At 39.6% G+C, this 14,069-nt stretch overlaps 1 protein-coding gene across 4 annotated transcripts in view; it reads right to left on the reverse strand.

Moving 5' to 3' along the window:
* ARHGAP10 (Rho GTPase activating protein 10) overlaps positions 1–14,069 on the reverse strand; it is a 221,633-nt gene that overhangs the window by 157,560 nt on the left and 50,004 nt on the right. For all 4 annotated transcript variants that reach the window (XM_006023709.3, XM_025204307.1, XM_006023708.3 and 1 more), the window contains exons 2-3: positions 614–709; positions 469–530 (exon numbers count right to left, since the gene is read on the reverse strand). In XM_006023709.3, coding sequence (XP_006023771.1) covers positions 469–530; positions 614–709 — 158 coding nt within the window. The remainder of the gene's footprint in view (positions 1–468; positions 531–613; positions 710–14,069) is intronic.

Below are 14,069 nucleotides of genomic sequence, written 5' to 3' on the forward strand. Positions count from 1 at the left end.
AATGGTATGTCAACAAAATGTGACCTACCTTAAGTCAAGATGGGATCTGGCACAGATGTTCAGTACCACGCTCTAACCTACTGCACTGAAGTCTGATAGCACATCAATCCAGGGTTATCTTAGAGCGGGACCTGCCATTTTTATGGTGCTCTATGTCCCTTGACCATCAATTCAGTTATGACTGTAAAGCACTTTCTGCACACTTACTGCACAATAAGTGTAACTTTTGTACCTGCCCTCATCTAGATTCTGGGAGCTCTTCATGAACACCACAGTATTTACCCCTTAGTCAGGAGAAGCTACAAGTAACTTAGAAGCAAATTCAAAATTGCCCAATAATAGTTTACAAAAAGACACTGATGCCAACACCTTGCTGTTTAACTTGAGGACAAACAATTTTAATTAGGTCTCATTTTAATCCTTGTTTTATGCTCACTTTATTTTTACTGTAAAGAACTTTCAACTCACCAGAATTTCTCTTTGTTCTTCAAGATTCTTTAAGAAGTTTGAGAACTCGTGCAGAGATGCATCTGTAACGGGGGAAAAAAATGAAGACCTCATAGAAATACATTACAAGGCCAAAAATGTGTGCACAAATTCAGCTCTTTCTTACCTATACATCGCTCATCATCCGTCTCAGCATCACCAATGAATTCAAATTTAAAATCCCTCAGGGAGTGGGCAAATTTTCTCTGGGCTGCTGAAAGGTCTATGAGGAAAAGAACAAGGATTTATGACTATATTTGTTTAAATTTAAGCAAAAGCCTTTAGCAACTGTAACGCCATTTAGTGTGATATCAAACTACAGAAATGTGCTGCTACATCTTTGAGCAGGGTTCAAAAATTTCCTGTCTTACAATTACGGCTTAAGCTTCCCCTAGTGGAGATGTAGCTTAAACCAGCAAACAAACTCTGCCAATATAGTTTAAACTACTTCCCCAAATGAAATAAGGTGTACTGAGAAAGATGACCCTACTGCCATAATAGCACTGGGGCCCTTGCCAGAAAAGCTGGCTTATGCATGAGATTTTTCCAAACTCCCCACATACACAGTTATCCTGGCAAAATCTTTTAATTGTAGGCAAGGCATAAATGAATGACTTAGTAGGACAACTGAGTTCCAAAACGATACAATTCTTACATCCCATTAAAAAATAAAAGTGTGCAGAGCTGCAAATAATTTCTACAAGTTCTTCCTATTGCTTTTAATGTTAGTATTGGACTATTGTCAGACACAAAGCTGTTCCCACTCAGTGCAGACTTTCTTCAGGAAACTACCAGATACATTTTTTCCACAGTTTCAGTATTGTTGTTAGTAAGTATAACAGTTTTCTAATATTTCGATTAAAATTGCAGCTAAGAGCAAAACACATGCTTTCCTGCTGCAGTGTCAGGTTATAATACATAAGGGAGTCTGGAATGTCGTGAATGCTGAAAAGCAGACTTCTCAGTGGAAAAAACTATTAAAGTCCTAGTACATTTGTCCTAAGACAATAAAAATTCTATTTACGTATCTATTATCAGTGAGGGATAAAGGGAATATGATATATTAAGCTAATCTTCCATTTTTTCACTATATCTCATGCTATTCAGAAGGGCCAGGAATTGCTCGTGCAGAATCAACTGTAAACATTTTTGTCTCATTATGAGCTGGAGCAAAAATACAACTTGTTTTTACAGTTTCTTATCTGATACTCTTTCCAGTCAACAGTTACACTTCCTGCTCCCAATGTGCATAAAAGATGTATTTCAGCCAGTTAAAGGGATACTACATAGACCTATATGCTGCAAGATATAGCCTTAAAGAGAATTCTTTCTTATGTCTCAAGTTTCCTTCCTCCTCCTCTCTCTCACCCATGTTGCAGCATGCTCTTTGATCCTAGGCTGCTGGATTCTCTCTTTTCTCTTGTGTACAACAAATACTTGAGCAGGGACTCTCCAGAGGGAACAGAGACCTCACCAGAAGACTAATTCCCACACAAAAGAAAATGGGACTGAAGATTTTACTCAAAATTCAGCATGTTAGCTGCAGGAGAGGCTGTAACACAACAAAGTATGGGAGCTGAAGCCCCCAATTTTTAATAGGTAGTTTGTGAACAAGAAAGACATTTATGATTTAAGCATAAGGTTATGAAGAAATGTACCTTCCAACTTATTTAAAAAGGGAAGGGGGGAGGCAGCCACTCAGGAATGCAATTCAGCTGTTAAGCTGTAACTGTTAAGTCTGCATGCTGCTATAGTGATAGTTTAACAAAATCACCTGGTTTCATTCTAGATTTAAGTAGCAATGGTTTTGCTACACCTGTGTTGCTACATAAGTATGTGGCTGTAACAGTTACAGTGTGTTATCAGTATAATTTGACATGTATACAACAGCTAGGTCTGTCTATACCCGGATAGGGCTGGACTGCTGTTGTAGCCTTAATAGCCCAGAGAACATGGAAGCAGTAAGGGGTTTTGTGGGCTTTCAGGCAAAACTTCGTATAGCATTTCTCCAAACTATACAGTTGGTCCAATAAAAGATCACTAAAACTTTGCTTCTCACATATATCCTAAGTAGTTCTTAGCCATCTCACTATTTGTGAGTCAGCAGACTAGATGTGAGAGTAGGACTCACAAGGGTACAAAGATGACAACAGTATGAAGTCATATAATATCCTTCAAACAATATGACCTAGAACCAAGTGTAAAGGGATCCTTCCTCCTGCCTCAGATGCTAAGGAGCTAAATAGGTGAATGTGACAGGAGTTTAAAAAAAAAAAAAAAAGTCTCTCCAACTCTTCCGAGCCCTTCTAAAGAAATTCCAGAGGGAGGTGTGGGCTTTCAGCCAGGGCCAGGATAAACTAATAGGATAAGAAAGGGTATACATCCCAGACTATTAACTTAGTATCTGGAAGAAGACAGACAGAAGAAATAAAGTCTCCATTTTGCATGCTTTATATAAAGGGTGTTATCTTCTTTAAAGCCAGACAGAAATAGCAAGTGCAACCTTAGTATGGAGTGCAAACCAATGGTGTGCAAAATTATTTGATAGTGCCATAGTGCAAGGCAATAGGATTAATCACCCTAAAGCTGATAGGGGAAAGCAATCTCATTTGTAAGTTTCTATACCAGCAAGGGAACTGGGGGTTGTGGGAAGACAAGGCAATAACCAGAAAAGAACCAGAACAACCCAATGATTATAAAAATTAAGCATAAATTCCAGGAAGGGGATAACTATCAGAAACACATTTTGACCTAATTAGGTGATGGATGAATTAACACATTTAACCAGCTGCTGGAAACAGAGTACACAAGTATGGCAACACACATTTGTAATTAAAGACTTTTTTTTGCAAAAATCTTATTGGCCTAATAAAAAATATCATCTCTACTACGAGTCTCAATTGCCTTTTCCTCTAGACCAATACGGCTACAACCTGGATACCTGACACATGGAAGATACTGAATTTTAGCCGATTTTTAACAATGAAATCTTCATATCTTCCCAAGCAGGAAGCAGCTGTGACCACCTGAAACCAGAGATCCTGCTCCTGCCTTTGTTTCAAGGTAATTTGCAACATCACAGATCCTCACAGGAGGTGAGAGGCTCCATACCAGCTATAAACTGACTGCCCAGAGGAGTTTTCCATCTAGTGACTCCTCTGTGAAATCCTATGAAATACAAACTTGCATTTCTACCCAGGAGAACTTTTACAATCTTTTTTCTCCAATGGCCTGAAAGCTTATAATTAAATAATTTTTTTTGCAAAAATCTCGTTGATCTAATAAAAGATATCATCTCTACTATGAGTCCTGATTGCCTTTTCCTCTAGACCCATACGGCTACAACCTGGATACTGCAACACACATGACATTTAAACTGTTTAGTCAATAGGTTTTATAACCATAATCTATTGTTATAAGTTATAACAACCATAACATTCATCTCTTCAGTGGGTTTTGCCTAGCATCCAACACACACACATTATTGTGATTAAAACTTGCACTTAAAACCTATTTTCCATTTCTATTTGTTATGCTAAAAGAGACTCTCTAACATACAGTACTTGGAATTGGCATTTTATTGAAGACAGCTACTGAGGTATAGCTGTGTTTGCCAGAAAGAAAAATGTGGCCCTGCCTTCCTCAAGGGCTCAAACTAGACGTAACAAGCTGGAATACTGAGTCAAAAATACACATGTGGAGGCAACTGTTTCTGAAGTGTCAGACTCAAGAACCAAATTAATTTCACCTGAAGCATGAGAAATACCTAAAGAGGGGGGCTAGGCTTGAGAAATACAGTTCTGTGTAACCTGAGGAATATGTAGTTTAGCCAGACAGCACTCACACTTATATTACCTGACTCTACAGTAAAGACATAGTTGTTCAGGTAAGTTCCACAATCATACACACATCTAAAAAACTACATGCTGACCGTCAGAAGAGTCATGTAATGCTCCACTCCCTCACTACTGTATCAAAAAAAACAATAAAAGCAGTCATCCATTTTCCTTTAATCCTGTATTAGCACAGAAGCACGTCAGTAAAATCCGATTAACCCCTAACAAACAAGTTGCATCTTAAGGCTCTTACATAAAACATACTCTTTCTATATGGCAGCATTTTTATTACTACTACTAATAAATAGTATTTTAGGTTTTAAGTTAGTGCCTTCAAAATCAAAAGACCCAGAAGTGTTTAAAGTATGGGCATAAATCCACAAAATGGCAAGCATCCTCAACCCTTTAAATATTATTCTGAAGTCAAGAGGAAAAAAGACACCAGAAATCTCAGAAATGACATGCAGCATCTTGCAAGACTGGTGTCAATACATGTACACTTTACAGCAGACAAGCAGACATGGAACACATTCTGACCTGATGAAGAACATCTTACATTAAAAAATGTATTTAACTCTATCCCTACTACACAATAAGTCCAATTTAAAATACCATCTTAAGAAGTCCTTCCCTCCCACAATTCTTGGACCATCATGCTACAACATCACTATAAATACAATGGAGATCACAAACCATGTTTGTTAATATGTCAGTAGCTAGATGATTTTTAAGCATTTTATAGAAATAAAAGGAAAGTATATTATGAAAGCATATTTTCATAGGGAAAGTGTTAAAATCATCCTACACTTAAAATAAACAGCAAAAGTTTGTATCGTTTAGTAGTATAGTTAATAAACACCATTTTAGTTTAACTAAATTAAAACCACAAACATAACATTCTCTAAGCATCTTCCAGCCAGACTCAGGGCACCTCTAGACATTCAGGTAAAGGCATGATAGGATCTGATGCATGTTCCGCACAATCGCATCTCTGCCATGCCACACACGGATGGCAGAAGGCATGACTGTGGGATCCAGCATGAGATCCAATCATGCCCTATTGCTAGCACAGGAAGATCCTGGGCTCTCCCTGCACTAGCACATAGCAAGCTCTACAACTAATGGGGCTTCCAGTCGTAAGGACTCCCAATGTATTCCTTGCTACATATGTAAATTAAAGCTGGTTAGAAACCAGCTATAAGGTTATTACACATTTTCAAGCTCTAATCTTATAGCTGGATGGACCTATTTGTAGCATGATACTTACCTTGCACACATAAATAGTCTATTAACCAACTAACTGTGCAATACATATGTGTAGAGAGGACTTCACCTACAGCCATAGATGCCAACCAAGACCCTTTTCCTCTTTGCTTACATCTGGTTAACTGAGAAACAGACCTGTTGGCAAGTCAGTTGGGCATTACCCACATTTTGTTGGGGACCTTTGGTATGCTGCCTGGAGATGGCTTCTTTCTGTGTTGCTTTCTTCCTATTTGTTCTCTCCACCTCCCACAGCCTCAGCTGATTTCATTTCATGCAGTCATTTTCAAGCAAGTTAACTGGGACAAATTCAATTCATAGAAATGAATATAGAAATCCTTCTCCTTATTTTCTACAGCTAGTCTTTGATTATGTAATCACAGACTTTTTTTTCTCCTGAAAAACTCCCTCATTCAGTACACAGTAACAGAAGAACAGCTAGTCCATGTTTCATTCTTGTATTATCTCCTTAATCTACGGTCTTACCCCTCTTATCTTTTCATACTGAATACCACTAAAACCCTGTTAAAAATGCAAGATTATATAGTTCCTCGTGTGCTTTTCTATGAGGACATTACAAACATACAAACATTAGAAAATTTATCTCCCCCTATGAGGCAAACCCCCTATGAGGTGAAATGACATTTGTCCCTCACCTGTAAAACAGAATCTGACATTGTCAAATGTTTCCCCTAAATTTTGGATACTTAAATTTGAAATGCTTTTGGACTGATCTTTCAGAAAAACTAGCATAATATAGCACTTAACTTGTTACCTTAAGAGCACAGCTATTGATGGTGTTAGTTGCAGTGGAGAATACTTGGGTATTTCTTTACATCGGCCTTGTGCATCTCAAGTTAGGCATACACAAAACAAGGGATACACAGTTAGTGACTGCTGGTGAAAATGTAGTACAAGTGATTTTCTCACCCATTTCCCTGCTGCACCTGAGAAAGTCCTACTCAGCCCCTGAAACTCTTATCTAGTGCATGCCTACTACAGACAGTCTTCAGAGAATTTATCCAACCTTATTAGCTACCTGTGCCATGTATGATACTGTAGTATTATTCATAGATTCATAGATGCTAGGGTCAGAAGGGACCTCAGCAGGTCATCAAGTTCAACCCCCTCCCCAGGCAGGAAAGAGCACTGGGGTCAGATGACCCCAGCCAGGTGTTGTCCAGTCTCCTCTTAAAGGCGCCCAAGATAGGGGAGAGCACCACCTCCCTTGGAAGTCCATTCCAGATGCTGACAACCCTTACCGTAAAGTTCTTCTTGACGTCTAACCTAAATAATTATTAGCATATCTATGTTTAAATGCTCTTACCGCACACTTGCCACAGTGGATAATACTACAACACTAAGTAGTAAGATCTGCTTTAAATGTAGATTCCTGACATCATGACTCACAGGTGTGTGGATAAGAAGCATATTTTTTTTAAGTATCTTTTGTGTTTTAATGTAGATGGACCATGTAAGCAACAGCTGTGATTCAGTTACTGTACTTGTTTTATCCCTACCAAATGCTATGAACCATCTAGCATGGAAGTATTGTATATGTTGTGTATTTGTGATTTTAGTCTTGAGCTAGATTTTACACAAACTGCTTAGACAACAGGAATCTAATTTTTTAATTATTAAAGCTTAGAAGATTCATAAACAGATATCAATCCCTCCCACTCCTTACAGAAAAGCAAAAAGCTGAAAGCCAGCCAAGCAATCCTAAATAGCCTTGCAAGTGAAAACTGTTTATTAGGGGGGGAAAATATTTGGTTTTGGAATGAAATTACATTAGGTCAAGTATAAGACCGTTCTCAGACAAAAATAGTTGTACACATGAAAACATTGCTCTTGCAGGGCTTACCCTTTTGTAAGCAGGAAAAAACACATAACAGGGACTATCAAACGTTAACATATATTTTAAACACATGCATGTTACATATTCCATCAGAAATATCCACCAAACTAAAAATTAAAAACTGTAATATTTAATGTTGTTTTAATAAATAATTCAGGTTTATATACAGGACTTAAACAACAGTATTAGGAAACTTATTGATGAGTATTTTTTCTTTTTTAACTTGGTCACATTTAGCATTTTTGACATTGCACTGCACCTAAAATCCAAACATATCAGGGCCAAGCTAACACACATGAAAGTGAAAAAAAAACCTACTAGAAATAAGATGTATTGTCTAGTCTACCTTCACTGTCTAAACAGAGAAATATAGGAAGTAAGTAACTGGGGTCGGTGGAAGGTGGGGGGAAAGGAAGTTAGTCCATTCTTCAGGAAAAGTGTCTCTAACTGGCTAGTGTTATAATAAAGGGGAAAAATAGTAAATCCAATTAGGAAGATTAAGATAACTGTTTTGTTTATCCATGAAAATGTATAACATGGATAAATATAAACTGCTATGCAGCAGAGATAACAGTTAAGGCTTGTTTGGACGAGCATATTTTGATTTCTGGAGGAAATAACAGTGCTTGCACTAGATTATGGAAATGTCCATCTAATAATCACTTGAAAGTTGTGAGTTCAAAAATCTATATAAGGAAGAAGCTCCTGAAGTGAAAATCTGCAAAAATATTAAGTTACTCTTCCTATAAACAATTTTATAGGAAGTTAACACTAAATATAATGGGACAATACGGAAAACAGAATAAATCATCTGTAAGTAGCTTAACTTAAAATACAGCCTATTAGTTACTGTAATTTTTGGAATGAGATTGAATTAATTTTTTTAGATTTATATCCCACCCTATCCAAAAGGCTCCGAGTGCCTTAGAACAAAACAACCCACAGACAAGATTCCACAAACAATCCCAAAGACATATGGAGGCACTCTCCTGTAAATAGAACCACAATTGCTCATCCAAAATATGTACACAAGATTGTAGAAAGTTATTGACCTTACAAGTTACCCACGTACACAGCAAGCTTTCCAATTCAGCAATGAAAAGGCACTGGGTTGGGATAGAATCAATACAATGCTGAACTAGGATATGAGAATGGAGTTGTTGAACATGTTTCTAATTATATAAATCTGATGCATCAGACTACAAAACTATTATAGAAACACAATGGAGACATTTAACTCAGTCAGTTGGATCCCACATTTACTATAGATGGACAAAGGCGGATTGGAAGGAAGCAAAGGGGGGGGGAAAAATGGAGATAATGGCACAGATGACGGGTGAAGGAGAGAACATGCAATAACTTCCTTTATTTGATTTCTATGCCAGCTTCTAACCAAAATCAAATCTAGTCAGAAGGATTTGGTTCTACTGTCCCTTTACAAGTCAGATTCCACTGTCATCCTTTACCTGATCAAATACAAATTATGTCTTTCTTTATCGTTATCCAGGCACCCAAAGTAAGCAAGCATTGCCCTGCTTTCCTAATCCAAAGAAGTAGAAGAATATATTAGTCCCTGAGAATCACAGGGCACCTACATGCTAATCAGAATGCTCCAGCAGCCTCAGCATCATGTGTATTCAGTGTCCCCAAGTTTCATTTTGAAGCACAGGACACTGAATACAGGAGATGCTGCGGGAATTTTGCAGCTCCCAAGATCCTCTCTAATTAAAATGTCCCCCCGACCTCCACCCCCACCCCAGAGCATTTATAAAGATGTGTACAATTTACATCGCTGGTCTGGGAAACCGTTCCTAAAAGTCCTGTATTTCTAAACATAACATGATGCTTAGTGTGATTCCTCTGAAGTTTTTGGTTGAGCTAGAACACATTGCATCTTCTAGTCCTGGTTTACTTTAAAAAAAAAATTCTTATGATACAGTTTTTATATACCATAATTCATTTGGCAATAATGTTAGCATCACTACACATCTCTGGAGCTACACCCATGCTTAGGCTAACAGGGGTAACTAACTCTCTTTGCAGAACTAAAGAAAAGTACCCCTTTCCACATCTAAAATTACTGCCAATAAAAGAACACAGAAGTTCTTTAAATCCTAACATTACCTAATGTTAAATCCTAACATTACCTAAGGGGTCTGTTTTTCCACCTGAGGACTAGTAAATGAAATCACATTATTGTCAAATGAATTATGTTATATGAAAACTATATCATACGATTTTTTAAAAGTAAATCATGACTAGAATTGTCATTTAAGAATTTCAGGAAATCCATTCTACCCATCTCTCCTGTACATATTAATTTTGATAATGAGGAAAAGGCTGGAAGATAAAATTAGTTCTAGCTCAACCAAAAACTTCAAAGGCAAACTTTTAAAAATGTATTTAAATACATCTTGTACATTGGTAAATTCTGTTTAACTTTGAGTTTACTTCTGTTCTGTTAACTGCGCCATTAGGGAGCTGGAAGCAAAGAGTCACAGCCACAGCTCAGGATTCCATAGGGTGTGATGAACGAGCATATAAATGTCAAGGAGGAGACGAACTTCTCATGCGTTGGTGACTATCAGCAGTGACTGGAAAATCCCAAAGTCACTTAAAAGAAAATCTAACTAGCTTTTTTGTCCAAGCACTTATGGTATCCATGGATTCAAATTCTTGTAATCTCTAAGACTTGATGGCCCTTACGCGTTCACTTAACTGCTGATCACATGCCCAGGAAGGGTGTTCCCTAGAGATTTTCATATCCTTATTATAGATACTGACATATCAAAAGGACAGTATTCATACAAGAAAAAGTCAGGGGCACAACTGGCCAGTAGTGCACCCTGAGCAATGGCAGCACATGGTGCAGGGGCAGCAGCTAGAGGTTCACAGCTAAGCAGATAAAAGAGCAGAGGAAGGAAAAGGAGAGGAACCCCAGTCTACAGCCTACTCTTCCCTGTGAAAAGACCTGCACCTTCTGCAGACAGATCTATGGTTCAAAAATTGGACTCTTTAAGTCACCTCAAGAGCCATCATTGAGTCATGGCAGAGATCATTCTCAAATTGAGGGATTGCCAATGGACAACTAAGGGAGGGTCGAGAGATGTCATCTCCTTTTGCCACCATTTAAAAACCGATTTTCATCAACAACAAAAAAAAGAGGTGACATCACGCTCCACGCCACCCTGCAGCAGTGAACCTCCAGCTGCTGCACCATGCATCACCACTGTTGCTCTACTCTCCCTGCTATCTGCACCACCGCCACTGCAGGGAGGGTGCAGGGAAGCAGGGCAGGAAGGTGAGACAGCCCCATAACTCCATTCTAGCACTGCCACCTTAGACAGCACCCAGGGCTCATGCCCCACTCACCCACCTATCATTACACTATGATAAAAAGGTGTTCAGTAGTAGGCAGATCAGAAGATCAGGTTGCTTTGCACTGAGTAAAGCTATTAAAGCACTGAGACCATCCTCTTTTCAGCCACACTCATCAACTGTGAAGTTCTGAAAAGTGAGAAACCATTAACACAACAAAAGTATGCTAGTTCTTACTCATCACACAGATGCATGACAAACAGTATCACTATAAATTATTTAACTGTAGGGTAGGCTTCCCTACAGACACTGAAGCATGTATACTTAATTACATGCAACAAAACACTCCTATGTTGCAACATTGTTTAGGTTAAAAAGGAAAAAACAGATTCACAGTTGCTAGGCAACCTTAATTTTGCCCTCTTTTGGGTCCATTTTCAGTGAAGGAATGTGGAGAGTAGGTGTGATCATGACATTAAAATATGAGTATAGATACGGGGATACGAGTAGATAAGCTACCCAGACTTTGTTTGGGCTCAGGAAACAACACAAGGGAGTAAGCCAATTTGAGATGGACAAGCTCTTGTCTTACTCAATGCAACAGCTCAGAGGTGTTTCCGGAGCAGCACCCACTCCTGCTGCAGCCACCGCATAAACCTAGCCTTACAATGTTTGTATATAATTATTACTTTGGGCTGGTCACAAATGACTTTCTAATGTAGGAAAGCAAGGGAAACAAAGCAGCAAGTTGATGCAATTTATATCCCAGGAAAACCTAAACAGAATTTTCTGGGATAAAGAAAAGATATTTCTGTCTGCTTCATTTCAGCCATCTGCAGCAAATGATAACATGTGATAGTGCTGTATACACAGGACGCAAGAAATATATGTAATGGAAAAAAATTTTGGCAGCCACCAACAATGATTCTTAACCAGGGTGCTGTGACATCTTATGAAGGATGATAAGTGCTAGGAGGAGATAAGTAGATAAACACACTCTCAGGCTTGTTCCTGCCTGGTTGATTCCCCATCCCCACTGTCATAAGAAAGCACTGCAATACATAAATAAGCTTCTAAAACTGGGTGCCATTCGATTCACAAAAGTTATGGAGGGGTGCCCTGCTGTTCACTGAAGATGCGTCGAGTTCAAAAAAGTTGAGAACAGCTGGTAAACATCATAATCTATTCCAAACAATTTTCTGAATGTTAAAAACATGATAACTTTTTTTTTTTAAATGTAATTGCTTAAAATGCTATAAGTTGGTTAATATGATACATCCCAGGGAATTAGCACAGAAACATTCAAAATTATGCACCATGTTCCAGGGGCCGCACTTGGTGGCACAGAAGCATCCTGGCCTGTCCTGGCCTGCTGGCACATGCCCACACACTAGACCAAGCTGGCTCCATGACAGCATGTGGGGCTCACAGCACTGCAGACTGGAGCTGCACACCACTGGGCCAGGCAGGTTCCGTGCCTCCACATGCAGCTTCCCAATCGAGTGCTAGAAGCCCCACGTGCAGCTATGGAGCTGGCCAGCCCGGCCTGATGGCATGTGGCTCCCACCAGCAGTGCTGCGAGCCCCATGTCCTGGCACAGAGCCAGCCTGTTCTGGGTGGACAGCACATGCAAGCAGGCTAGCCAGGCTGGCTCCATGCCACCACGTTCAGTCCATGGGACACAGCTGGAGCTGCATGCCGCTGGGGGGCTCTGCCTGTCATGGCCGCAAACACCCTGAGGGCCTGGCACCTACTCCTGTGGCTGGCGTCACTAGTGACAGCAGAGGCTGTGTACGATGGGGTGAGGGGGAGTGTGGCAGGGGGGCCCATACCCTCCACCCCTCCTGCAGGCAGAAGCTCCCCTCCATACTCACCAGCTGTCCAGTCGTGCACCACCACACTCGGTACCTGCACATAAGGCTCCCAGCTGGAGTGCCGGGAGCCCCACGGAGGTGAAGGCACGGAGCCCACCCACCCAGGTTAAATTATGCAAGTATGCACAATCATACATTTTATGCGCAAAATTGTGCAGGTACATTATACCCTGGGGAATTACACAATTAGGTGAAAACATGGGGTGAAAGGTTGGGCGGGAGCCTCTTTCACAATAGTTGACACCTCAAACACTGTCAGCTGAATGGAACCACTATCTGCCTGAGTTTTTTTGCATGTGCAGACAAAATCCAGCAAGGAAATCAAACTTGCAACATACTGTGAAATAGTTAGACAATTGTACATGTCAAGACATGCAGTCATCATTCCTCTGTTGCAGTCCTACACCACAGCTGATGAACAGTTAGTATTACACTAAGTTCATTAGGGATCAAATATGAAGTTACACCAGTTTTCCCATTTCTTTTGATATTGGAAACATAAACAGATTTTCTATGACATAGCAGGAAGGACAAAGACCCCATAAATCTCATTCCTTGACTCATCCATGAGAAATTACATGAGTGGAAAACTGACAGATTTAACAAGTTAAGAAAGGCAGTTATCTAGTATCCTTCCCTCCTGCAGCATCTTCTTGCCCGGATTTTTTTTTTTTTTGTAATTAGCTTGCCAGCTCACTGTATTACCAGATAGAGACATCGAGGTCCCATTTTATACTTCTTAAGTTCTTCTGGTTAAATATTAGGTTCATCAATATAAACCTCTCCTTATAGAAGGGTGGACTACTCCATTGAAGGCTTTTGAAGGGGTGGACAAAACCCAGAATTGGTTTTGTGATAACTGAGATTCAAGCAAAGAATAAATTCAACAGTTTAATGAGACAAACTGCAAAGACTGTCCATGAGAGCAGCCCATACTTGCATATAATCCCCTGGAAGAGCACTGAACAGCCTGCCATGGCCTGTGGCATTCAAGAAAAGATGTTCAAGACAAACACCTTGAAAAATTTAGCCTAATCTCTTGGCAGCTTTTGAAATCTGCCTACTGAGACTATCTAGGGGGCTAACTGCTATGGCATGCAGATGACCATAGGAAATCTTTCCACTGGATTTAACACAACATGGACTATACCAACAGCATTGTCACCAAAACCTTCATTACAACAAACAAAATTATCAGGATGTAAGGAAAAAATGCTCTGACATGCAGCTCATCTAGAACTCACTACTGTATATGGAACAGAGACTGCACAGAGAATAGAAAGCACTGGTATCCATGGGTAGATAGAACACAGACTTTCCTCCTCTCTTGCTGTTACTGTTCTTGCCTGCTTGGTGCTGGGGAAGTCCTTGATTTGTGGTAGACTCCACCCCAAAAAACTTCTCCACCTCCTCCACTGCTGCATCCTATTCAGC

The sequence above is a fragment of the Alligator sinensis genome, unplaced genomic scaffold, assembly GCF_000455745.1.
Source record: "Alligator sinensis unplaced genomic scaffold, ASM45574v1 scaffold169_2, whole genome shotgun sequence".
In the NCBI taxonomy this organism is placed as follows: domain Eukaryota; kingdom Metazoa; phylum Chordata; order Crocodylia; family Alligatoridae; genus Alligator; species Alligator sinensis.